At 52.9% G+C, this 25,809-nt stretch overlaps 1 protein-coding gene across 1 annotated transcript in view; it reads right to left on the reverse strand.

The window, feature by feature from the left end:
• Nucleotides 1-25,809, reverse strand: part of LOC119092363 (transcription factor SOX-5) — a 92,805-nt gene that overhangs the window by 20,412 nt on the left and 46,584 nt on the right. Inside the window, exons 2-3 of the mRNA XM_037215327.1 lie at nucleotides 13,173-13,421; nucleotides 10,209-10,389 (exon numbers count right to left, since the gene is read on the reverse strand). Of these exons, the coding sequence (XP_037071222.1) occupies nucleotides 10,209-10,389; nucleotides 13,173-13,417 (426 nt within the window). The 5' untranslated portion in view covers nucleotides 13,418-13,421. The remainder of the gene's footprint in view (nucleotides 1-10,208; nucleotides 10,390-13,172; nucleotides 13,422-25,809) is intronic.

The raw sequence follows: 25,809 nt of genomic DNA on the forward strand, positions 1-25,809 counted from the left end.
TCGACACCGCAGCGACAGTCGCCGCCGGGCGGGGAGGGGAGGGGGAGGGCTGGGGGAGGAGTCTGCCGCCGCCGATCGCCACCATTTTGTGCAATCAATGACTGTCGCCCCGTGCCGTCGGCCAACACACATGCTCTGTTGCATCACGCGCTGCAACGCCAAACGTCCGTGTCAGCCTAACAAATGGCCGTCATTTAGCTGGGAACATAACGCAAATACCCCCCGCGCGTGCCACACCATCGCTCAGCGTAGGAGCGGCGGAAACGGCAACAAATAACGCGCTCTCCGCCGCTGTCAATCTGACTTGCTTCCGTCCACAGTAAAAATCACCTACGTCATGTGGGGCTTCAAAGGGTTCCGGCGCCTCTGGGGGAGCGCACGCCGCGCCGCCAATGATGCGCGACCATGACGCAGTGTCGCCATCCGCCGCGGAGACGGGGGAACAGAGAACGGAAGCCGGGCGCCCATCCTCCACGACTCATTGGAAGACGAAAAGACATCCAGTGGGAAATGCTCCGTCTACCCTGGCAATGGACCGGGCCCGCGTCTCATTTGATATTCGGAGCGATCGGAAAGGCCGAGCCGGTGGACGGGGCGAGGGCACCGGCGGCGGGCAGGCGACGCCGCCGCACGGTCCGTCGGCGCGGCGGCCGGCGGCCATTGTGTTTCGGCCGCGCCGCCCCGCCTGCCTTACCTCAGCTCCGCTGCGCCTGCGTACACGCGCGCCCGGCGGCACAGTCTGCACTGGGAATTACAGGCGGCACGAACGGGAATGCATTCAGTATGAAACAAAAGGAATATTTCCATGTGTTGCGAGCATGAATTTATCGATGTGAAGCCACCGCCGGGGCTGAAGGAGGGAATAGGTATGCTAACGAAACAAGCATATAATCTGTGTTAGCTGCGCTGCTGCTCAGTCCTGTTGAACAATCCACCACATCCGTCTGACGTGCCGTCCCGTGTCCGAGCCAACAGGAGAGATCAACCGGCAGTCCAGCGGCCGTGGGTTCGAGCTTCGAATCCCAATGAGAACAGGCTGACTAGCCAGACCATACACAAAGCGGCCAGCTGGTGACTGCTCGCACAGGTCAGCCAGGCACGGCGGCAGTGGCGTGACGTCACGCCGGAAACAGACCCTCGTCGACCCTGCTTGGCAGGAGGCCGTCGGCGAAAATCGCGTATCCGTTGAAGTCAAGTGGTCCTACTTGGGTGGCTGGTTCAGGATATAGCAACAATCTATGCTCAGCGTGGACTCTGAGCAGTGGCAATGCCACCCATGCGAAGCATTCCGAATGCCTTTCCTTGACACAAAATGTTCGCCGGCTATCGTCGCGGCACGCTGCCAAGTTCAGCTGGCGTTTGCTGGCGCCGCGGTCACCCTCCTCGCGCCACAACCTTTCTGACGCGACGCATCACGCGCTGACGCGCCGCGTCCGCCACAATAATTCATCGCGCCAGAAATGCCGCAACGAGCAACCGGAGCCGGCGACAAGAGTCGCCGCCGATAACCCCGCATAGCCGGGCGTATTCCAGGGGGGCCGTTCCGGTGTGAGGAGGCCCGGACCCTGCCGGGACTCTGGCCAGAGACGCGCGGACGCCGCCGCCGCCGTCGGCCACGCACCGGACTCAGCCATCGCGACGACGGACCGTACGAATTGGGGATATTGGGCAGGCAGTTTTGGTTGAGCTCCTTTATCGCTAATATCCCTCACATGCTTCGATGTTTCACAATTTGTTTATGGTGAGCGAACGACGTGGGGAGAGGTCATAATCAATAAGCGGTGTAAAAACTGTAAATGTTTACCTGTTTTGATTTAAGTCCTTTGTAAGAACACTCTTACAGACTCTATTTCATGTATCGGCTTGCATAAACTTTTACCGGCATGCACTCTTCTGGCGGCCTACACGCTTTGGAACCTGTGGCATCCAGCACCACTGACCAGGTGGTATGCTAATTTTTTGCCAGCATTACGTAGTTTTGTATCAACACGTGACACCGTACAATGTGCCGAAAAACACTGAAGGCAAGCGAGTTGTTCTTTTTTGGATGGGAAGAGGGGTCGTATCATTCGTTCTATACGTTTTCAGCTCGCCTGAAACCCTCAGGTCCTGCATGGTCCCCAGACTTTCGGTAGCGTCGGAGATGTCCATTGCAGTATAGATTGAAGCACTGGTTCAAACTGAAAAAAATATTGCTCTTTTTCCTGCAATAAATGGAGCATTCTCATTCCAAACAGCTGCTTTCTAGCACTACCAAATCTTGAGCATCTCAGAATTAACATGTTTAGACTTTGTCGTCGACCACAAACGTTTTGAACTAAAATTTCTCCAGCAAAAGAACCAACACCACCAGCTAGTTTCTTATTGATTCGTGCTCGGTTGATATAGATGCGGCCGCGCCATCAGCGTCAACTGCTGGGCCGCGATTTAAGTGCTCATATCCTAGACAAGAGAATTGGCAAATTTCGTACAACGTCTAGTGCGTTTTTAATGCCGAGTCTTGCTCAGTTGTTGTTCGTAATATTGCAAAAGCCCTGCTGGAAATGAATGAATCAATACAAATGGCAATACAAAGAAGCCTCGTTCGTTACATAGATAACACACTGTTGCCTGTCCGATCGTATGTTAGCGAGCGGACAACATTCTAGCGTTGTTATCCGCGTCACTGTCCCATGTTACAGCCCTATTTGCCCTGTTTATCAAGCCCTGTAAGCCCCGTTAGTCACACACAACAATGAAGTCCCCCGTGGAAGAAATCCCCAGAATTCCATCATACACTCAGATCTATATACCTAAATGGAAGGCGTCTAACTCAACGGGCAACAACGGTAGAATGTTGACCTTATAACGTCACTGTAGCCTTTTGAAATGACCTCGAAAGACCCGGTACCCCCAGCCTCGCTTTTCGGGCAACAGTGTTTGTCTCTGTCATCTCTCCGGCCATAGTGACATCATCTGCGGTAAGCAACAACCACTGTCGCCCGCTGATTGATGTATCATGTCATGTATACGTAATATGAACCGTTGGCCGTGTCCTGGACGATGGCCGATAATGTTTGGATGTGACAACCTGCATGGTTCAGGTTCTTAATAGGTTTTAGGTGGTTCGATTCTTCTAAAAAGAGTAAAGTTCCCCCTCGGAAGTGTTTAGGGGTCGCCATCAAGTTCTAACACATCCTTTTATGTTTTCACACTTGAGCCTAGGGGACCAAATAAAAAAGAACTGCCAACATAAGATGACGCATAAACACGAATAAAAAACACGATCATGAAGCAACAACGTCCCCGGAGTCAGGAAAAATGCGACCATTTCGACACACCGGGCGCCAAAATCCCAGGTTTTGCTCTTGTGTATCGTACTTTAGTGCCCTTGTCAGGATTTTGTCCGGGACAGGCCCCATCGGGGCAAACGGGGCCGTTTCAGCTAAAGGGTTTCACGTAGTTGTTATATAGGCTCTGCTAATGGGTTTTGTGCCTTTTGAGACACGGAAATCAATGTGTCGCCTCAAGGATTTTTTTATGGTCTAGAACCCCTATGGGTATCTCAAATTGCCAAAGCGTGGTGAGGCTTTTGGCTCCAGGGCCCCTGCTACCTCCATGGGTGGGGAGATGAGGGCATGGTCCCAAAGTTTTTTCCTTGGCCACGCCACTGTTGTTATTTCCTTACGTTTCATATTTGGTTCGAATCCAAGCCACCCTAATAATGCTAGCGTAAAGAGGGTTTGTAATTACGTTAGAAAAGCACATGCATGCATCAAACAGTTCAATGCATGTTTGGCAACATACCAGACAACTGGATGTACTCACCATTCATGTTGCGGACAGTGATAAGGGTTTTCGCTTTCGGGACATTCAATGGTGCATTGTGGGATGCCACATTCGTAGTTTTTTCATATGGATTAGCACTTGTAACAAAAGTGTTTGGACAAAAAATATACTTCATTCTAAATAAAATAAAAGCATGAATATCAAATGCTCACCAGTCTCAGTGGCCACGCGGTTTATTACCACCGCATGTCATAAAGACGACCGTAGAAAAATTACAACTGATTAAATTACGGTCCTAATGCTGCATTCTGATGTTAGAATTGTTCGATGTTTCACGAGTTAATGCGACGCACGGTTGCGCCAGTACTCGTTGGGCGAGCCGGGAATGTCGGCATTTCGAAAAACACTTGAACACAACCAGAGAATGCAGCACGCTGTCGTCGAAACTGTAGCCAAGGTGGTGGCTGAATTTACATTTATGCTCGGATTCATTGTCTTTACTTGCCACTCATTTATTTGTCATTATGTGCATTGCTCCGTTTATACATCAACTCTACCTGAACGGTCGCAATGCCACATCTTTGTGTCGCCAAAATTTCTCCGGTTGGGCATCCAGTCGCCGGCGGCCGGTACTTAAAGTAAAGTCACCGGTAAGAAAAAAAAACACGAAACGCGCACGCACCGTATGTTACCGGCGTCCAGCAGCCGTCATTCATTCATTTATTCATTCATTCATTCATTCATTCATTCATGCATTGTGGCGAGAAAGGTGAGCTATAGTGACGATCAAATGCGCTACTCCTTGCCTTGAGAAATGCCAGTGAAACCACGCGCATGAAGTGAAGAATAATTTGCAACAGGTGCAATAAGAGGACCCACGAAATGCGGTAAGATTTCGGTGAGGCTCATGCTATGGCAAAACAGCGCCGTCATCAGGCTTCGCGGGGTGTGTTTTTGAGCCACTAAAGAGTCTGACAGCATAAACACATTGCAACAGCATTGACAAGAAGCAATGGAGACATTAGGTGGATCTGGCATTTGCAGTGATAGCAAGCGCGGTTTTCTTGAACTTTTCGAATGTATAACAACGCTCCAACCGCAAAGGAAATCTGGAGAGCAAAATCTGGACGTCCCTGGCAGTCAGCACCTCACACCCGGTTCCCGTTCGGCAGCCTGGCAGCTATAGTTCGAGTCGGCCAGAGAATTCCATAAATGGTGTTGAATGCGTCCCGAAAAAACGCAAACATAAGTCGTTCATTGACTCTCCGTCTCTTAGCAAAGCAAGCGCGCAAGCACTTGTAGATATATAGTACCACCAGATCGGAAGCGGCTATGCCTGGAGTGTGCTCAGCCAAATAGCGGCATTGTGCATTGCATTAAACTAAACCCACATGTGTAAGCGGCCAGTGTATGGCTTAACGATATCACCTTCGACGCAAGCAAATGAAATATTTATTTCGGCTGATGAACGCGTGCGTTTTACAAAATAGGACCGTCGGGTTGGGCTGCCCGTACCTTGTTCGGCTCACCTCTGTTTTCAGCTTCCCTGCAAGTCTGCACCATTTTACAGCTGATGCCGCTGTTTCGATGGCCCACGCCTGCTAGCAAGTTAACATGGGTGTTGTCTGTCTAGTGATATCAGATAGACCCGCTCATGAATATCTAAGATGTAAGATGCATGGCCTAACGTACATATTTTTATGGATAAGTATACAACGTAGTTTTTCAAGGGAGAAACGTGCAAAGGACGGCAGCGATTCCCGGCAGTTAGGAAGTAAGCAGTTTGGTAATTCTTAACCCTGAACCTGATTTCCTGTTTTTACAACGCGGACTGAAAGGGGGTCGATGCGATCCCCCGACCCCAGCGTTTCCAAACTAGTGATGATAGAGCCTAGCTAATCTAACAGCTGATATAATTAGATTATTCTCAATGAGATTTCGCGTGATGAGAGCGTGTTTTTATGTTGTTAGGAAGTTAAGAATTGACCCCATTATGTCAGGTCAAGCCAAAATTTTCAAGAAAAACCACACTTCGCGGCTTTACAGACTAATGCATACGAGATCATGCGTTGTGGCAAGACGAAACTTGAACAAGCGTGTTTCTTGTGTTCCATTATTAGTACAATGGTGTAGCTGGTCATGTGCCTTGAGCACAACATTATGATGCATGGCTCCATTAATGTAAGGGTCGGCCGGCCGGCCGCGCTACGTTCAGACGTCCCGCGGCACCGTCAGTTGCCGCCCACCGCCCCAGCCGGCCGTACATCGCCGTGCAATGTTCCTCAAAAACCACCCCTGTCTCAAACCCAGAATAGCTAGAATCACGTTTTTTTTTGGGGGGGGGGTAAAAATGCAATGAATGTCCCGAAGGCTATTGAAAATTTGGGTACAATCTCTTGCGTCGGTAATGTATTCTCAAAAAAACTTTTGAGCTTCGAACCGCCCCCCCCCCCCCCTATCAAGATGAGGGCAAAGACTAAATAAACGCCAGTAGCATTTGGGGTAGTAGCATCCGGCCTTTCTTCCCTTAGCAACATAACATGTCTAGCTGCGTCGTTCCTGTCACGGCGCTCGACATGTCTACAGGGTGAAGAACAGATGCAGGGGTTGGAAAGAAAGGCATTTTGTTCGAAGGAAAGAACCATGTACCTATTGCACTTCTGTGACACTTTTACATCATTTACAGCGCATTGGAAAGAAGAAAACACAGACAGGGATGTTCTGCGGGTAATTAATGAGTCAATGCTGCGGTTCATTATTCCGGAATCCGGCAGCTACAAGATGGCTGACTTAGTCATGCAATAGGAAAGGAGATAATGACGATGTGATTTTTAAAAAAACTACTCCTGCGCCGAAAACACGCCAAAACCTGCACCCGAAACACACCAAACCAATCATCAATGGGGATCAGCATTCTCAGTTCGTTGCCAACCGGGTACTCCTGTACGGCCATGATGTTTCACAAAACACTCCGATCTTTTTTCAAAGTCGCCTCTCCGCTATCGGCTGGGACTTGGCGTGCGGTGCAATCTGTACCGGTATGCGGCCGATAGGCGACCGGCCAGCCCGTCCGCCGCTGGCCGAGCCGCTGGCACGCACGATAATGCGCCAATGGCCGCCTGACGCCGCCGTTGTCCGCTACAGCGGGCTCAGCGCATTCCTGCCCGCTTATTGTCCTAAATATAAACGACGTGACAAAATTCTCGTGAATATAACGGGCGGCGGCCGCCAAGTTTCGGTGGCGGGAGAAGCGGCCGGCGCGCGCGCGGCCGGGGGCTCGGGCCGCGCCGCCGGCCGCTCTCTGCGGAGTGGAGGTAACGTGGACCGTCTGTGCACGTGCGCGTGCCCTGCTGCACGCGCCCGGGAGGAGTGGCCGCTAAGTGGGACCGTCTGAGGCGATGATGGGGTCAGGTCCGGCCACGATCATTGATCATCGATCATCAGATCCGACTGGCAGGGTGTGTGAGGGCGGGGGCTGACCCACTTTGGCAGCCGAGCTGAGGCACGTTCGCAGAAAACGCCGGCTTTAGCGTCAGAGAGTAGGATCTGCCAAGACAGAATTTCGCCCCACGCTTTTTCATAGGATAAAAGGATGTGGGGAGACTGATGTCTCCTGTCGGCCTGGTGCCGGTGCTCGGCACATGAAACTCGTGTTTTCTGCAGTGCTACGCCCATATCTATGTGTCCCATGGATCAATATCGTTAGCTTTGCGTGGTTGTTACAAAAAACAACTACTACGGAGCAGTTTTTGCATATACTGGAATGACACAGCAGGACAATAACATCACATCATAGCAAAATAACGAGGCCGAGCCTGAAGATAAACAGGAAGCTTTTAAACCGCTCGAAGTAAACTATTCAACAAAAGCAGAAGACTACTTACAACTAAATGTCTTCACAAATTATACAGATCAAGAAACATTCCAGCGCAACGCGCAGACCGGAAACATCGATGCCAGCCTGACCATGGGATTGCACGCTTGATATTTTGCGTTCCGCAAGCGTAGATGGAGAAGGGGCTTGCAAGGACAGAGACAGCGTGTTTTCGACCAGTCCGACAGTGCCCTCGCCGTAGTCACATCTTCCGTGACTGGTGTTTGAATCACACGTGCCGTGGATGAGTCAGGTGAGCATGCAGGATCGCCCGTTTGACTGACAGGCCAGCACAGCCAGCTGTCGGCGGGCCAGGGCCGAACAAATGAACTAATGGTCCAGCCGTGTACCAGCAGGGCTGTTACTGAGGCCGATTCTGCCCTCAGCAGCCCGTGCATTGTACGACACTGCCCGTCCCAGCTCCCGGCGTAGTGCCGCCGTCCGTCAGGGCTCGTTTTGAGGCCCGGCCAAGCGGCCGTCAATCTGCCAACACACCGCCGCTGTGCCGGCGCCGTGCAGGAGGGTTCCGCTGCCGGGGCAGGGAGGGGAGAGGCTCGCTCGGCCTTCAATGGCTCCCATCGGCAGTGCGGGCAGTGCGGCAGTGACCCGCACTTCCGAAACGTGGCTCAGATGTGTTTTTGCAGGCGAGGAAAATACGGCTTCGCGGGGAAATGATGCTGCCCTGATCACCTTCAGGACGAGGGAATAAACCCGATAGATGAATGGTGCCATCAAAGTGATGCATGGTAGAAAAACAGAAACAGACGCTCGACTGGGAAGAGGCGAGATTCTGCCAGAGTTGCAACTCATGGTTCTCTTAGTTCGCGATGACTTCCCGGTTCGCCTTGGCCGAGGCTTGGCGTCAGTTGTCGTTCCCATCGGGCGTCCACGACCGTTTGTCATGGAACACAACCAGCACACGCGAGCCCGGTGTTCTCCGTCTTGACAGCACAGAAAGCAGTTGGTGTCGCAAAAGAAGCACAATGCGACTTGGGGAAGTTAACACTCATGTTCCCCTTACTTTCTGCTTTTAGCCGGATGCGCTAATTCCATTAAGCGCACAGTCAACAGAACAGTCGACTATCGCAAACAACAGCTGGCGGTGACTTCAGGTGGCGCGGCACTCACAAACGGCGCACATCAATCCTCATCCAGTCCCCAAACCCATCCGATTGTGATTTTTACCGGCTAATAAATGGCCCTTATGAATGACTGGGCATGATATATGTTCATGCTTAAAACTGGGCGCGAATAAACAACCATAAATATGCGGGCGCCCTCGGGCCTTGGGGTAAGCAGCCCTGACGGCGACGGCGGTGCGAGGCCGAGGCTGTGTCTGAGGCGCGTGCGTCACACGTCACCGCCGCGTCGGCCGCTGCCGCCTATGGCGGCGCTGCCGGCCGCACCTGAGAGCTCCCCTCCCCTCTCGCCCGCCCGTCCGTCGGGACCGACGCCAGTCGAAGCCATTCCTGTAAAATCAACAGCCGGCGCGCGCGTCTGTCATAACGTTGGTGGCGCGGCACCGCGCCGACCGATGCGGCCATCGCGGCCAGGCGCCGGCGCATCTTTGATCAGCTTTGTTTGGGGCTTTCCGCGCGAAATTAATACCCCGGTTGCGTCCTGGCGGCCGGCGCGGACCGGCGATGGACGGGTGACAGACGGGTGGCGGGTGACGAGCGGCCGCGGCAGGCGACGCCGTCCAGCCCGGAGCGCGCCTCTCTCGTGCTCGTCCCGATCGGCCTGCCACAGTCCCGGCGGCCGAGGGGCCTCTCTCGCACGCCGATCGCGCCGATTGGAATTAATCAGGCTAGCGATGAGTGATTCACGATTATTTGCGGCGGCGGCGGCGAGTGCCCAGGCGCGACGCAACGCTTCCTGCGGCGGACGCGTTCCGCTCACCCGACGCCACCGTCCGGGGGCCAGCCTCAGGTGCCATTGTGGCTTCGCACTTGAGCTCTAACAAGGGAAGTTGGCGGGCGGTGTACCACGGGGCTGGGTTCGTCGCCGTGAGGCGCGTTGTTTGGTGGGCACAATGCGTACTGGAGCGAGCGCAACAAGAGGCTAGGGCGTAATCGGCTCAATGCCAGGCTGGATCGAATTGATGCTCATTAGGGACGGAACGGATCGTGGCGGATAATACATCGCTGCTTGCTTTCGACTGCCAAGATTAAGTCATGTATGCCAGACATTGGTTGATTTTGGGCCTGCAGTGACGGGCAAATCAATGAAACTAGTGGCAGAAGATCGAGTCATTAATTTTGAACGAGTCACACTAAGGATCCATCTCAACTTGTCTCCAGGTAATTCGGATATTAGGAGCGATTAGTCAGGCCGGTAATTTCGTACCGAAATCGTCATCAAAGGATTACCAACTCGGCAGCTTCACCTCGCTAAGATCGATTTGCAGTGCGACACTTTTTGTCCCCAAAATAGACGACTAGAATCTTCCCTTGGCTGCTGCCGTTGGATTTGGATGTCCAATCATCCCGGCTGCTCTTATGAGCTGCTGTCATTAGCGCTTAAGCTGCTCCTGCCGCAGCAGCCGAGCGGAGCGCCAGCTCCTTACCTTCAACTGTTCCTGCTGCTGCCTAAACTGCTCCTGCTGCTGTCGCAGTTGGATGCTGTGCTGCACAATCCGCAGCTGCTCGATCATCTCCTGGATCTTCTGCGGGTCCATCTGTTGTTTGTCGAGCAGCATGGGCAAAAGTTCCGGGTGCGACCGGGCCAGGTCTGATAGGCCACCGTCCCTGAGGAGTCAGGTCAGGTCAGGTCACAGCATGCCCACCGGGCCAGATTTAATAGGCCACCGTCCCTGAGGAGTTGGGCCAGGTCAGGTCACAGCATGCCCCGGTTGTGACCGGGCCAGGTCCGAGAAAAAACTGTCCCTGAAGAGTTAGACCAGCTTGGTCCTAGCGGTGAGAGGCATTCAACACATCGGCTGGCGGAAAAAAATACTACCCCCAAATCAAGCCACGCCTCTGGGGGGCATCATCGATCTTGCCGCGTGCTGCTGCTGCGCTCTTGTGGACTAAGGCGCAAGTTATGGCAGGCAAGTCCGATCTTAAAGTAACAGATTAACCTGCTTCGTGGACGATTGGACATCGTTTACTGTTCTAAAGCATGGACACCATAATGTTTTCGATGTTAAATGACTGACAAATAGATGGTTGGCTGAGAGAAACTGGCTGGAATGAGCCTTCGATAATAAATATAAATGCGATGCATACAGACATTGGGTGCCTGTGTAACAAAGACAAGCACTAATACTTTGCTGATAATAAAGCGACCGGGTAGGAAGGGCCACATGAAGTACGCTATCCTATGAGAACATGACGAACAGCCTTCTCCTGTTGGGAAATGCAGGACGCGCCGATCATGTCAGCTGCAAGATGTCATGTCATTAGTCACTGTTCCGTGTGCTCACCGGACCGCGGAGCGGAGATGAGGAAGGACGTTCCACGGAGGGATGGGGTCTGCTAGCCTGAATGTTATACAGCCTAAACAGGCCCGATGCGCTTGCAATCTGCATGGCATGCATTCTCGCGTTCTTTTCCATCGTTATTTTATCAGTATGAATGATGACACCAAACCCAAGTTACACTTTCAGACTTTGGCTAAAACGGGACGTTGACTGGCTTGTGAAGAAAATTGCTAATAATATAACAATTGCAGGAATATGGTTCATCAATGGCCAGCTGAAGACAGACAAAAACAACGCCATCCGTGCTATTACTCGGTAACCACATTGTTGGCGAAATCATTTCACGTAGTAAGTTATGGTAAGCTTTAAGACATAGTAGCACGTGGAATAAACATTTTAATTCACTCGTTTCCGAGCGTTCGTCCGTCTCTGTCTACCTGTCTACCCCTCTGTCTGCCCACATTTCTTTAACCAGACGCACAGCATACCCGGCCGCGCAGATTACCGTGAGATTTGCGCATACGACGGCTTCAGGGTTCGTGACGATCCACGCCATAAATTTACGCCCTTCTCATACCGGTCTTGGTCATAGCGCTGGCGAGCAGTGCGCATATCTCGGCACCTCACATGATGACGCTGTTATACACACGTACGAGAAGCAAGCGGTACGGAGGCAAAACCGACAAAAGCACGCCACAAAGCTGGACCAGCGATGGACATTGCGTCTCTGTGCGCAAGTTACCGTTTGCTCTTCGATGCAAAGGGTAGCCACTTTTAAATGTCAGACGTGTCCGGCGTGCGCGGAACAGCGTCGCGGCGACGAAGTGTCCGAGTGATCCAGAGTTATGAATGGCTTACAAGCGTTAGCCCCTTTCACATTGTTGAGACACGTGTCAACGTGACGTCACGGGCGGCGGCGTTACTGGCGCCAACGGCGAAGCCTCTGTGCAGCGGAGGAAGTGGGAATCGCTTGTAAATAATGCTAATAATAATCAGCTGACCTATTGGAGGATCGCTGTCTCGTACCGTCCAGGTTGTAGGAAACAATAGCAGTCTCATCCAGAGAAACTGTTCGTCCTATTTATCGTCAACATAGGTGGACCGTTCTTTGACTTAATCTACCCGACTTCCCTTGAATTTCACTGCTTTAAATTGCCCGCGCATTTAAATACAACCGCCTTCTCAGGTTCGAGGAACTCGTATAGACGTTGAAAAGTCGGACGATGAAGGCAATCAGAAAAACAGGGTTAGGAAGCTGATCGAAGTACCCACCGCTAACATGAAATCTCTGTGGTGTTGTCTGGGTGATAATTGTTGAATGTTTTGCCAAGTTGCATTCGATTCAAAAAACCACAAAGAGCAGAACCTACCACAATTTTGAAAACAGTGCGGACAAGATCGGGTGACGGCTTATGACTGTCTCCATGGATCGCACGACAATTTTGCGACCCGGATAGAGGCTACCGCTGGGCCCAGGCTCCATCAGTGACGGGGCCGGTGTGATCTGGAGTCAAGCGAGTCCGCTCACCCCGCAGGCGCATGACCAATGAAGGAGCCTCGCTGCTGCAGTCTGACCAGAATGTGGCGTAGCTTGTGTCCAGGGAAATCGTAAGATTAGGAAGCCGTAGCAGACTCTGCAGTGGTTAGCGTTTCAAATTCAATGCAAGCGAGCTGAAACTTCTACGCGTATCCCCACTTCCCACAAGACAGAACTAAGGCCTTGGCACCTTCAGCAGCACTGGGTGCCATTTTAACAAGACATTTTTTTCAAATAAATTTGTGTTTTTTTTATTTCAGGCACGGTCCCGCTGCATTTGTTTGAGCCATTGACTTCCGACATAAGCTGACCACATGCCACACCAAGAGCATTGCTGATCGGCGAGTCGCTCTTCAGACATACCGACTTGACTCCGCAGCTGTTACCTGATGCTTGGGTGCCTCATAAAGGCGTTAAAGCCTTATTTTGGTGGAGCCGGTGGCGGCGTAACGGGCCGCCAAGAACCATCTGGCGTAAAGGGTTGGTAATGGAATACCAGGAATGCCCTGTGAAGCTGACATGGTGCGGCATCCAACAGCGGCGTGGAAAAAAGGTGGAGGTTTGACACTTACGACGTGACAGGTGCACTCGCTTCGTCCAGGATGCGGGACGACAGCTTGCGCAGCACGTTCTCCATGTTGCGCTTCTGCGCGTGCTGGTCCGGGTCGGCGGCGCCCGCTCGGCTGACCTCTGGCCGCGGGGTCAGGGTCAGCGCCGCGGGCGACTCGCGCCCGTCACTGGTGACCTCACTGTTCACCTCCTGGCCGCCGTCGACGTCGGACAGCTTGGAAGGCGGCGATTTCCGTTTGGCGGACATGCCTCTGAAATGGAATTGCGCGTCAGTTGGAGGACGCTGCCACGCGGCTGGGTCACGTGGGGGTGTGTAATCATCAGCTGGGTGCCAGGCCGAAGATGTCGGCGCCGATTTTCTAGCGTCGAACGTGACACTGTCGCCGACCGAGTTCCGAACAAAAACAGGAAGACAAACATGGTTTGCACACGTGCGGGCAGCCAGCACAAATGATGGATTGTTGCCTTCCGTTGCCGTAAAAAAACGACCCCACAGGCAGTCTTCAGCACGTGCATCCATTCGCCCCTAGCCAAAAATTGCGGAGAATGCGCAGAAATCATCGGCCAAATGAAGCAGATGTCATTGGCATGAAATCGGGCCATTAGACCATGGACCCTGTGAGTCGGCATGTTTTTTGAATAATGGTTAGTGGTGCGGAGGGGAAATAGACGTATGCATACCTTTGCGCATGTCAAAATAGCACTGCAGCAGCACAATGGGAGACATGTTTCTGTTCTTCGCAACCTATTATGCGATGATGAACAGATCCCTCTCACGAATGCATTGGACACATCAACCGTGTGTTAATTTTATGAGTCAGCCATGCCAACCAGTCTTTGGCCATAAAGTTGGCATTGAACCAAATCAGAGAAAGCCTGAACAGCTCCATAATCGGTTTTCCACCATGTCTGACACACCATTGTGAATCAAAATGACAGCGTCCAATCGTGCACCACTAAAGCTATGAGTGACATATACAACTGGAAGTGGCCTCAAACCCAAGCACGGTTTTGTCGGGTTCTGCTTCATAGCGAAGCAAACAGTGATATTGTGCGTTTCGCGATCGGAGGAACAACTGCTTTCGGGGGCGTTCATAAATCATGTTATGCATGGAGCGGGGAGGGGCCTCATGGAGCGTGACCAAGGCGTAACAAAGGAGAAGAGGGGATGCTGGATTGCGTAGCATTACGCCGAGGAGTGGTTGCAAATCATTATGAAACCGTTAAAAGAATGATTCAACAGGTAAGTCAGGTGGAGGGAGGGGGATCTCGCCAAATGTCGCCGGTGCGTGGCTAAAGGAACGGGCGGCTGAAAATTATTTCTCTTATTTGGCGGCCCTTGGAGACAGCAAAATGATATGTCACATGAACAAAAGTAGCATCCTACTGTTCCTGTATTTCAAAGGAAGATGATGATCATCCAATGAAATAGGCAGTAAAATTGCATGGCAGATGGAATGCATAAAATTTGTCAAAGACCCTAGCCTGAGCTTGACCGTGCGCTGAAGATTCAACGGGCTGGCACTATCCATAGCCACATCTTGGTGCTTTCGTTTCTAATCAGGCGAACAGAAAGCAGGCAACAAATTAAAGACACGCAGGATTAATTAAAACTGGTTCAATAAAACTGCGATAAGTTTTGCAGCAATGCAGTGAGCTTCGAAATATTTCACCAATAGGTTATCCACTTCCACGATATGAAATTAAGGTTCAACACGAGATTATTGGGTAATGCTGCGCACATGCAGCACGTCAATTTTACAGAGTCTGAATACGGGGACGGTGTAGCTCAAATGGTGCGACCGTGTGACCGTGGGAGAAAGGTCGTGGGTACGAACCTGGCTCCCAGCCGCTAAGTTCGGTGTGAGATCGGCCGCTGGAAGCGAGATCAGATGCTATCTGTGTGAGATGTCTACGCGGATTGAGCTTAGGTGTTGGACGCTTCGATAAACCACGATTATAGCTATAGCATGGCTGCGCGAAGTCATCCACTTTTCGGGTTCCGATCAAGTTGGCAAGACTCCGTTTGGAGCGACTGTTCCTGATAATCTCGTCTTTTTTTTAAAAAAACCTCGTCTTTTTCAACAAATCTGTAACGTAACTCACTACTGCCTAACGACTGGCACAGGGCTAAGCACAGGTACACTCGTGTAGAGGTTGTGAATGGGAAACTACAACACAAATAAAAATACAGCTATTCGCACTCCAATCGAGCAAAGTACTGACGGCTTGGGAGATTCCGCTTTCAACTCTCTTGCCTCCACTCTCCACCGGGGAAACTAATTCATACTCGCTATTTCGGTACGCGCCGCGGCCGGAGGACCCACGCCCACCGTTCTCCTATCCTGTCCAGCTGCCGACGATTCTCCACAGGCTCTGACGTCACGCAATGCGGCCCTTCCCAGCCAGTGTCTGCTCCCAGCCGTCATCCGCCTCCGCAAGCGATCCGGGCCCCACCAAGCACGTGGCCTGCCATCCTCCGCTGCGAATTTGGCTGCCTATGTTTCGACGGTCGTCCGGAGAGAGCGCCCATCTCTCATAAGACGTCAAAACGCAGCCGCACAGCGCCCGTCGGCCTGTATTTAAACAGCGGCAAAAAACGGGTGGCCGGCCGGCCGGGCCGCGTCAGCTGCCCGCCGGCCCACTGCCGCCTATTTATTTGCCCATTTTGCTGGTATATTGTAGTTGGGGGCTGTATATTTTCATCGCAGCCAAATCACGAGCGACAAACAATGCGAGTCTGGTGTTGGCCCGGCCTAAAATTAAACGGGCGATTACGGTGCGCCTCGCCCGGCGCCGGAAACCGCGTGGGGTCGACCTCCTCCTCACCTGGCCGCTTTTGTTTCGGCTCCCCGCCGCGAGCGTAAGCAAACAGAATCAAACGGACTCATTGAGAATCGAGTAATTAATTTCGCCTGATTATTCGGCGACAGAGGCACGCTGTGTGCGCGCGGCCGACGCGGATGCGGCGCGCGGCGTGTATCGGCGCAGGGCGACAAACATAGTCTGGTGTGGCGAGGGTGACGGACGCCGACGGCGCTGGCACAACGGTCCCGTGTCAGCCGCTGGGCTGGAACGGAAGCAGCCAGCAACACGCCGGAGGTGGCGAATCTCTTGTGATGACACCGATCCAACGCAGGGTGCATCCGTGTGAGCGCTGCTGTCATGAACGACCCGCACAAACTGTCGCGGCATTATGCGATGCATCTTGTCATATTTGCATACTGATATCACTCTCTCCGATGTATAAAAAGGAATACACTACTTGTTGTGGTGAAAAAATCGGTTGTGGTAAAAATCGGAACTGAGTTATTCTTAACATGTCTATTTTTTTAAATACTCAGCCATCATGCGCCAAGAAATACGTAACCTACAAACGATAAGAAGTATGCATGATCGCACAGAAGAGAGAAAGGAAAGGTGACACGCAATGAATTGCCGGCACGTGGGCAAAACACCACATGAACTCTAAAATACACGTGCGATGGCTGACGTAAGCACAGGTCGCTCCCGTGACCACGGCAGAACGAGTTTCGTTTTCTGTCATCCATCTCCCTTTCGTTGGCGTTATGTGACGCCCGGGTGATTTTGGATCCTTGCTGGTAAACCAGCCTCTTGTCATTTCATTAACCATGGAGTCTAAACAAAGGTATTTTTAGCACAGGCGTGAACCATGTTTGTGGTACTCACGGGATTGAGCCCATCGAAAATCGTCTTAAATCAGGGGTGGCGCTTAATTAAGAACGATAACAAATTATGCAATCCATCATGCAAACTGTCCGGCAGCGAGAATGTCAGCGAGGATTTTTATGTTTAAATCTCCGAGTTTCTGCATTCCCCACACATATGGGCTGGATATTCCGAGAGAGCTATAGGGGCAATTTGCATGACTATGCTGTTAGGTGCGTTTGTTCGATGAAACACTCCTAAAAACATGTATTTGCAAAGTCTTTTTACAATCATGGCGGCACCAGCGCCATTTCCTTTACCACAAGTACCTGCCGTAGGCACCCAAGGAGTTTCTCGCCTTTCTCACTGTTTCTCAAGAGCACAAGAAGTTTGCGGGGGGGGGGGAGAGGAACTAGGACAATGGCCGTGGCATGTCTCCAGACAGGCCTATTTTGTTGTTTTGCTTTTAGGGGTTTTGGGCACTTCAACTGCATTGGTCACTTGGCGCCTACTTAAAACGAAAAAAAAAATTGCAGATGGTTGCGCTCCCTTTCAAAATGACGTTTTCCTCCTTCTCCCAATTTTTTAAGGTTGCCCTTTCTTAGCGCTTGCGTCCAGTAGAAACAGGATGTCCGCCGGTTGCAACTAGATATTCGTGACTATTAAGCACGGCTTATTTCAAAAAGCTTTTTATTGCCAGCGTCAGCAAGGCTTTCACTGATAAATTACTGAAGGAAAGGTTTAATTAATAACTGCATGAAGCTTTAAATATAACTATGTAAGGCATGAGGCTTTAAAGAATTGGAACATTATACGCAAACCAAACCACTTCCGACAGTTCCAACAGAAGAATGCGTGATCATCGTTCTCTCCCGCATAGCGTTCCGGCGAATCCTGCGCGTAAAAAAGTGTCGACTCGTAGATTATAACTTCTCATTGAGTTCGCTTATAGACAGGAATACTGTCACACATAAGGCGCAGGCAGCCTATCCGCTCATAATTTCTTATCAGCCGTGTGCTAAGAGAATCACTGACTGCTCCGTGTCGCTTCCACAATCGCCAGCTACCCAGGCCGAGATTCCGCCGTACCCACGGAGACATAAGCTCTTAATTCGCCGGGACCGGAAGCCGCGGCGCTGCCGGATTGGTCGTTGTCATATACAAGATGATGTATTCGAAACAATGTGCGCTAAAAACACCGGCAAAAAGACAGTGGCAGCCGCGCTCTGCCGGGGCGGGTGACAAATCTGATTTACCGCCTTGCTGGAAGCGGTGCGAAAAATGAGCCCACCGCTCCGACACATGTTTCATTAAAATCTCGCGCCAGTCGGCGGGTGGCGGGCGGCCGGGTGGGTGGCGGCGAGCCCGTCGCAGCAGGCACAAATCAGCGCCAACAAAGGCGGCGCGCCGGCGGCCAGATGCGGCCGGCGCGGCCGTCGACGCCGTCGAGAGAGGCCGCGCATTGTTGTCTTTACGAGCCGCGATGATCTCAGGGCCGGAAGCACGGCGGGCGCCGCGGTGCTGGCGGCTGCCAGGCCGGCCGGGTCAGCTGAGCCGGGCCCGGGGCCGGCCGGCCGCCTCCGTATGCCGCTAATCACAGCCGGGATCGATGTGTGTCGGCGTGTGTCGATAGCGTCGCTCCAGATGTCGGCTGGGCGAGGAGTGCCCGGCCGGTGCTGTGTGGCGGCGGCGGCCGCCTCCGGACGGCTTCCGGCCGGCTTCCGGGGCGGGCCGCAGCCGCCGGTGTCGACGGACGGCCCCAGCCGCCGATGCCGACGGACGGATCCATCCAGCCGGCGCCCGCACGCTGATCGACACGTGTTACCGGAGGCAGACCGGTGCCGGCATTCTGGCGGCCTGACGCCGGCATGTTGGTCAGCACCGGCAGTGACAGGCACGTCACAGCCAGCGTTTGGTCTCTGACGGAGCTCTAGTTTGAAACAACGCCTCTTCTCAGCAGTGTAAACTTGGGCGCCGGCTTCGGCTACCAGCCCCCAGGACCTTTCATTTCCGAGCGATGTTTGATCAGTGCAGAAAGAGCTGTGGGTACGGGATGACGCGTGGGCTTCCGACTGTAAGAGCGTGGCATGAGCGATCCGGACAAGTTGAGCTGACAGAGGCAACAAAGCCAGGCACGTGACGCCGTTAGGTCGGGGGAACCCACGACCTGGAGCAACACGCGCCCTGCCAGCGCTGGTGTCTCGCCCACGGCACGGCCCATAAGTGCGGAAAATATGTTGTTGTCGGTGTTAGTCTAATAGATTATCACTTTTGGCGTTTGCGATGGATTTGGTATTCGTACAACAGGAGGCTCACAACAATGTATCATCGATGAAATGGTTTCGTCAGCTGAACAGCTCAACTGCAACTAGTGTTCGTTTGAAAGATCAACATGTTTATCTTGCGAGATCGACGGAACTTGGTGTTTAGCTCCATATAGCCTGGCAAATCAATGATTTGTTGACCCGAACTCCAACCCAAAAAGCATCGGTGCCCTTGCTCAACTCGGTCTGAGCCCAAATAATCCAGTTTGACATCAAAGATCCCTTTTTCTTCTTCTGATCAAGACTGCTTTAGATGACAAGGAGGATGAGGCAAGCCCTCAAGACTGAAATCCACGTTGGCGGGTTGCGTGATGTAGCAAAACTACATTTTTCGAACGCGTCTGACAGAAAACTGCCCTCACATCAGCTGTCTCATGAAATAAACACGCTTCCTAACGTGCGCATGAGGGGTATATTCATAGAGCTTATAACTCACTAACCTGGCGGCTCCTGCGCCACGAACTCGAGAACGCCCGCCGAAATGTCAAAAAGAACAAAGTCAGTCATGGGAGATTTCAGCAATGGCCGTTCCGCATCTAACAACCGTCATCAGTTGGACTATTCAGAGGCCCGGAGCTTGTGTAAAATTAGCTGAGCGCCGTTGCCCGTCCTGTGGCTGTCTCTTCTGGTCCGCGACAGTCGTCACTAAGGTGCCATGAACAGTCTGTATACTAATGGCGCTATAATTTGGGGCCATCTGCCGGCACTTTCACAGGGCAACTGGTCGTCGGACCATTTCACGTGCTATAAATTGTTTCGCAGGGACAGAGGACACCAGGCGGAATTGCCCCGGGCCGACGTTTTCATTGTGTCGTAAAGCGAACGTCGCCGTGGCATTTCATCCAGTGACGTGCGTGCGCGACAATAGAGTGGCGATGAAGGCTGCAGCCGGGGGCAGGGGCACAGCGGCTGGCCGACGGCGGCTGACGCAGGCGCAGCCGGGAGACTGCGCCTGCCAGGCGGCTGGGCTGATTTATCACAGGAGCCGCTTCATCGCCGCAGCCCGTTACTGGCATGATCATTAGTGGCTAACCTCAATTTAGCCTGCCAACAAGAGCGCGGTGTTTTGGAAGCGGCTGAGTTGAGATTAAACACGGGGCGCCAGGGCCGTGTAAATGTGCCATTGTCAGCGGCCAGTAAGCAAAAGCGCCGGGGTCGGCAAAACAAAGGAATATCCATAAACAAACGTCGTCGAGCGGCCATACAATTGACCTTCACATGAGACGGAGAATCAAAGGAGTGGTATTTGTTTAGATTTCTGCCAGCTGGGGCCTCTCAGAGCCTGTTAATTATACATTATCTTATCTGCACGCTGCACAGCCAATAACATGCAATGAGAACACTCTGTCACCATGACGCTTTCCAGACATTGTCTACGCCTACTGGAGCAACAACGGACGTAATGAACGCCGGCCGCGGCCGGCCGCCCGCTGCAGACCGGCCGGCAAACCAAACAATATAATCTGCGCGTCCCGATCACGTTTCGGCGTCCGTTCGTTTGACATAAACGGGCCAGATAGGCGCTGCCGGCGGCGTCGCGCCGCTCCCGCGGGGCACCGCGCGCCGCCCACATTATTACGAGCCGAGGCCGCGAGCCGGGGCGCGCGCGCCCGTCTGTTCTCCGTTGTTATTGTCCGACACGCCGCCAGCGCCGGTATCAAGTTAATAAACACTGCATGATTCTGTACAGAGCCGATCGAGCCCGGAAGTGAGATCATGTCGTGCACGGTGCCTGCAGTAGCGTCGCAGCGCGCGGCCCGCTGCAGCAGCGCCGACGGCCGGACAAAGGGGAGGCCGAGGCGGGCGGCCGCTGCACCAGGGCCGCGCCGACACGCCGCCGCCCACCGAAGCGGCTCCTTCAATACTGCAGCCCGGCTGGGATTGCTGAGACAGCTGGGATAATTTTTATTTTGGGGAATTTAGCCCCGCGCATTGCTCAGGAGCATTTGTGCAAGCATTCCATGTAGCCACTATGTGTCGCTGCAAAATGACAAACTGTGCGAATAAACTAGCGATCGGAAACGCATGAGTTCAAAATGAAGCAAGAATATTATTGGAAAGTGCACGCGTGCGGCATCAGGTGCTCGCGATTGAAAACCATGCTCGCGATTGTGCCCGGAAGATATTTGCTGGATTTTTGCTGCACATCTGACCCAACCGTTGCACTCCATGGCTCGCTGGTGTTGTTTTTTGCGTCTGGGCTTTCAACGCCATATTAATGAGCGCAGTTCTCGCCTTGAACGCCCAGAAGATTCGCTCAAAGCGGGCGGCAAGGGGGTGTAGATGCCTGATGCTCGGGGCACTGTAGCAACGTTCCCAAAGAAATCAGGTGCCACTTCTAAAAAGGGATAGTGTTTCAGAGGCGATATTGCGTCATTTGCCCACATACATTTCCAGAGAAACTGTTAAAAATAGCATCATGGCAAGGCGTGCAATCCCTGGGAGTACAGAAGGCGCTGGGATCATGTAATGTTCCACATCAGCCAGCGCGCCCAGGTCACTTGGTCTTAATGTGCTCAGCCCTGCAGCCAACAATGCTGCGGAACATCGCTGGCAGCCATTGGATGACGATCAATGAACCAATGTCAGCATGAGGCTGACGGAATGTGCTGAATGATGAGCCGGACTCTCCGCGAGCCTTCTACGTGGGGCGAGACCGCTGAATTGAAGAAGCCCGCCCTGGTGGCTGAGGCCCTGATCGCACAACCGATAATGCCTCGTCCTGGTGGCTGAGGCCCTGATCGTACAACTGATGATGCTCCACCCTGGTGGTTGAGGCCCTGGTCGCTCAACCACCCCGCCCTGGTGGCTGAGGTCCTGATCGCTCAACTGATGATGCTCCACCCTGGTGGCTGAGGCCCTGGTCGTTCAACCACCCCGTCCTGGTGGCTGAGGCCCTGATTGCTCAACCACCCCGACCCTGGTGGCTGAGGCCCTAGTCGCATCGCTGACGCTCCTGAAGTCCAAATAGACAGGTGACGAGACGCGGAGGGCTTTTCGGTCCCTCGGCTTTCAGCTGGTGGCTGGGGTCAGGTATGCGCTGAGCTTATCGTTACCGTAAGGTTTCCATAGCAACACTGTGCTAACTCGGCAACCGGCTTGTCCAGGTACAGATTGCTACGTTTTGGTACGCCGATGATTTTGAGGTGGCTATTGCCATTTGCAGAAAAGTTTTGCAAGTTTGCAAATTTGCAAGAAAGTTTGTTAACGACTTTGGAAAGGTGCAGTGATTTCTCAATCACCCCAACTTTCAACTATGCTCCTCACGCTTTTATAAAATGCGTTCTTTAAATACATTAAGTGTATTCCGTTTCGATGGAATATTTTACAAATAAGCTTCGGTCGGCGGTCACATCATCAGAGGCTGACATCTGGTAACACTTCAAGGTTTGGCTTCTGAGTGAAACCGAGTGCAAAAATATGTAAACAAACCATCCGATGACAGCAGTCAGGCAATTCGATGGCCTAGTTTTTGCCAGTCTTCGCTATGTACACACACTCACGCTCACTTTGCTCCAATGGGTTCATCACAAAGTCTATCCCACCAGACGTATGTTCTGGATGTCAAAATGCATTGTAATGATTCGCGTACCAACAATCGAACATCTATTGACGGAGAGAGAGACACGGAATATCGCTTGTGACGGCAAGCCCATACTACACACCTCTACTCATGCCATTAACAGCTGAGCAATTGTGCTCTGTAACTCGCTTGCCGATTAACTCCACGGTGTGTGTGGAACATGAACGCAGCGAACTAAATCACCGGGCGCGATACACACAAACAGTGTTGAGGAGGTCCACTTAAGGCCCAGACGTGTCTATCGATCATTATTTCGACGTAGACCTTCACGGGTAACTGACGCCTGAGAGGCTTCGGGTACGGAGTGGGGGAGGCGAGGCCGAGCTGCATCTACACTGCTCTAGGTACGGATAGCCCCTGCACCACCCAGTGCATCAACACGAGGCAATGCCTCACCGGACAGCAACGCCCGGAGATGAACGACAAGGTTCCCTGTTTTTCCCGACCTCACCGGCTCCAGCGAAAACAACGCCCACCATCATTTCTGAACAAATTGCTTTCTTTGGTGCCGGTCACAAAGTTCCTCGCTTATAGCGAAAACACGCCCCTTTTGACGTCTGTTTTCATGGGAAACAGCGTCGGCGCAGGCCTCCGGCTTGCCTGCTCTGGACATAGTCCGCCGTGAAGAGGCTGCACAGGCAGGCGTAGCTAAGAAGTAACGACTGCGAACTCCAAATGGTTAACACCAAAAGCAAGGAACGTCACACGTCCGCTGACCGTGTGCGCGTGCACTGCTGATGGCCGAGCGGCCAGCGACAGGCGATCGCCGTCGTCGCCGGCCTGCCCCCCTGTCAGGTAGTTCTACGAGCGGGCGGGGCCGTCCGCACGTGGCGGCCTCAGCTGCTGCCGGCGGTGCGAGGCGACCGCCCGCCCTCAATCATAGCCGCCGCGCCTTCTCTCCGGGGATGGGTCGCACGTCGCGTCGAAGCCGCCGTTGAAACATGAATGGGCGTCGAGTTGGCTGCGCTGTTTTGGTGCTAAATCACCCCATGTCTCTGCCTATGTCTGACTCAGGATCAGCCTCTGCCCCCCTGCACGCGGAGAAACGTGTTTGAGTTGTGGATTGATGGCAGTCAACAGACCCAAGAAGCTTCTGTGAAAAATCCATGCAAGTGGAAGCTGTGCAGCAAGATGGGAGATCACAATATCCACCTCTTAGTTATTCGAAATGGCATCATCTGCAATATTCGTACTGAACATAGCTATATCCACAAATACTCAAAAAATATTGCAATTTGCAGCTTGATACACTGTGCGAGATGGAGATTTGCCCTGCAATTATTTTTTAAAACTGATTGTGTATCATATATCAGAAAGACGTCATTACCATGATGGAATCAATACTATTGCTTGCCGTCTACTGTATGTAGTAAAACCATGTTTATGGACATATTGCACGGAATATCATTTAAAATGCAAGTGAAGTTCATCTAAAGCCACTGTGCATATTCCACACTAACTTTTAAGATGATGCAAGGTTTCCGCACCGACCCAATTCAAAGTGCCGCTCCTGCCCAACTGTATCTATATCACTTACCCGCTCTTCCTCCTATTCCTTCTGCATCTCTGTCTCTGCTATCGCAACCCGTCCTTTCCTCCCTTCATCCCTTCCTACCCTCTCTCTCTCTCTCTCTCTCTCTCTCTCTCTCTCTCTCTCTCTCTCTCTCTCTCTCTCTCTCTCCCTCTCTTCTCTCTCTCTCTCTCTCTCTCTCTCTCTCTCTCCTCTCTCTCTCTCTCTCTCCCTCTCTCTCTCTCTCTCTCTCTCTCCTTCTCTCTCGCTCTCTCTCTCTTCTTCGCTGAATGCATCCGGGCGACAATAAATATTCAGCCGCATCGCCCCCGGCATTATTGTGCCAATGGGGTGTTCTCCGGCCCGAGTGCGGGGGAAGGACAATGCCGCATGACAAATTAGCCTGTCGCTCCCCATAGAGTGGAGTGACCACATTCGGCCCCACGTCGATCCGGCGGCGCTGTTCTCGGGTCCCGCGCGCCGGGCGCCCCCCCCCGCACCACCCGGATCTGCTGCCGCCGTGGCAGCGGGCGCGCTGCTCCCATGTGGGCGGGTCGTGTGATGACCCTGACTGCGGCACAGCCGTGTCAATGGGAGTGGAGAAGACCACAACAGTGTCGGGGACGGGGATGTGGAGAATGGCATGCTCGCTGACATGGTCGACGAGAGTAACGCCTTTCGGGATATCATTTTGCAAAAGGGCGATACACCTTCGTCCCATACTGTATATTGTTCCATGTTGTGCAAAATCCACAACAAACTTTTGTTACATTAAACCGATGAGAATACACGACCAATGCATTACTGTGATAGCCTTGTGCAACTGTGCAACCTGTGTTGCGAGGCATTTGCGACCAACTACAAGCTGTGCCAACTGTTATTTCCCCGATGGCGTGTTTAAGTTTTTCAGACATGGAGGGCCGAACACCTGATACCACGCTGTGTCCAGTAGTTGATTCGAGGTGTAGCTATGCTGTGCACAGCACAGCTGCACAGCGTGGTGTGATATACAATCAGGACCACCTGATCGTGTACTCCAGACTCTTTCCCAGACGCCGTCCACTTTAAACCAAGCATGAACAGCCAAGAGTAAATCACGCCGACCGCCACCAGTCCATCTCACCAGGCCACTCCAGCGGCGCGACCACCCCTCACACTCCCCCTCCAGCGGCATTGTCACGCGGCCCTCGACATATAGTGGCCCCATTGACGAGCGCCGAGCCCGGCCGACAGACGTGTTAGCCCCGTCGGCCCCGTCAGCTCCATCAGTCCCGTCAGTCCCGTCTCTATGATCAGCCCCGTCGGCCCCGTCAGTCCCGTCTCGACGGTCAGTAACATCGGCCCCGTCAGTCCCGTCGCGGCCGACGCGTCGGTCCCGTCGGTCCCGTCGGTCCGTCGGTCTGACGCGCGCCGGACGGCCCCCGTCGGCGGCATTGTTTGGCTCGCCAGCGTCTCCTGGCGTCGGCCCGGCTGATTTATACTGATGATTACGGTCGCACATGACAATACAGATGTGCTGATGGAGACGGCAGGCGCGGCCGGCGGCTCGGGCG

Source organism: Pollicipes pollicipes, unplaced genomic scaffold, assembly GCF_011947565.3.
Source record: "Pollicipes pollicipes isolate AB1234 unplaced genomic scaffold, Ppol_2.1 Scaffold_3447;HRSCAF=4054_pilon_pilon_pilon, whole genome shotgun sequence".
Taxonomy (NCBI): Eukaryota; Metazoa; Arthropoda; class Thecostraca; order Pollicipedomorpha; family Pollicipedidae; genus Pollicipes; species Pollicipes pollicipes.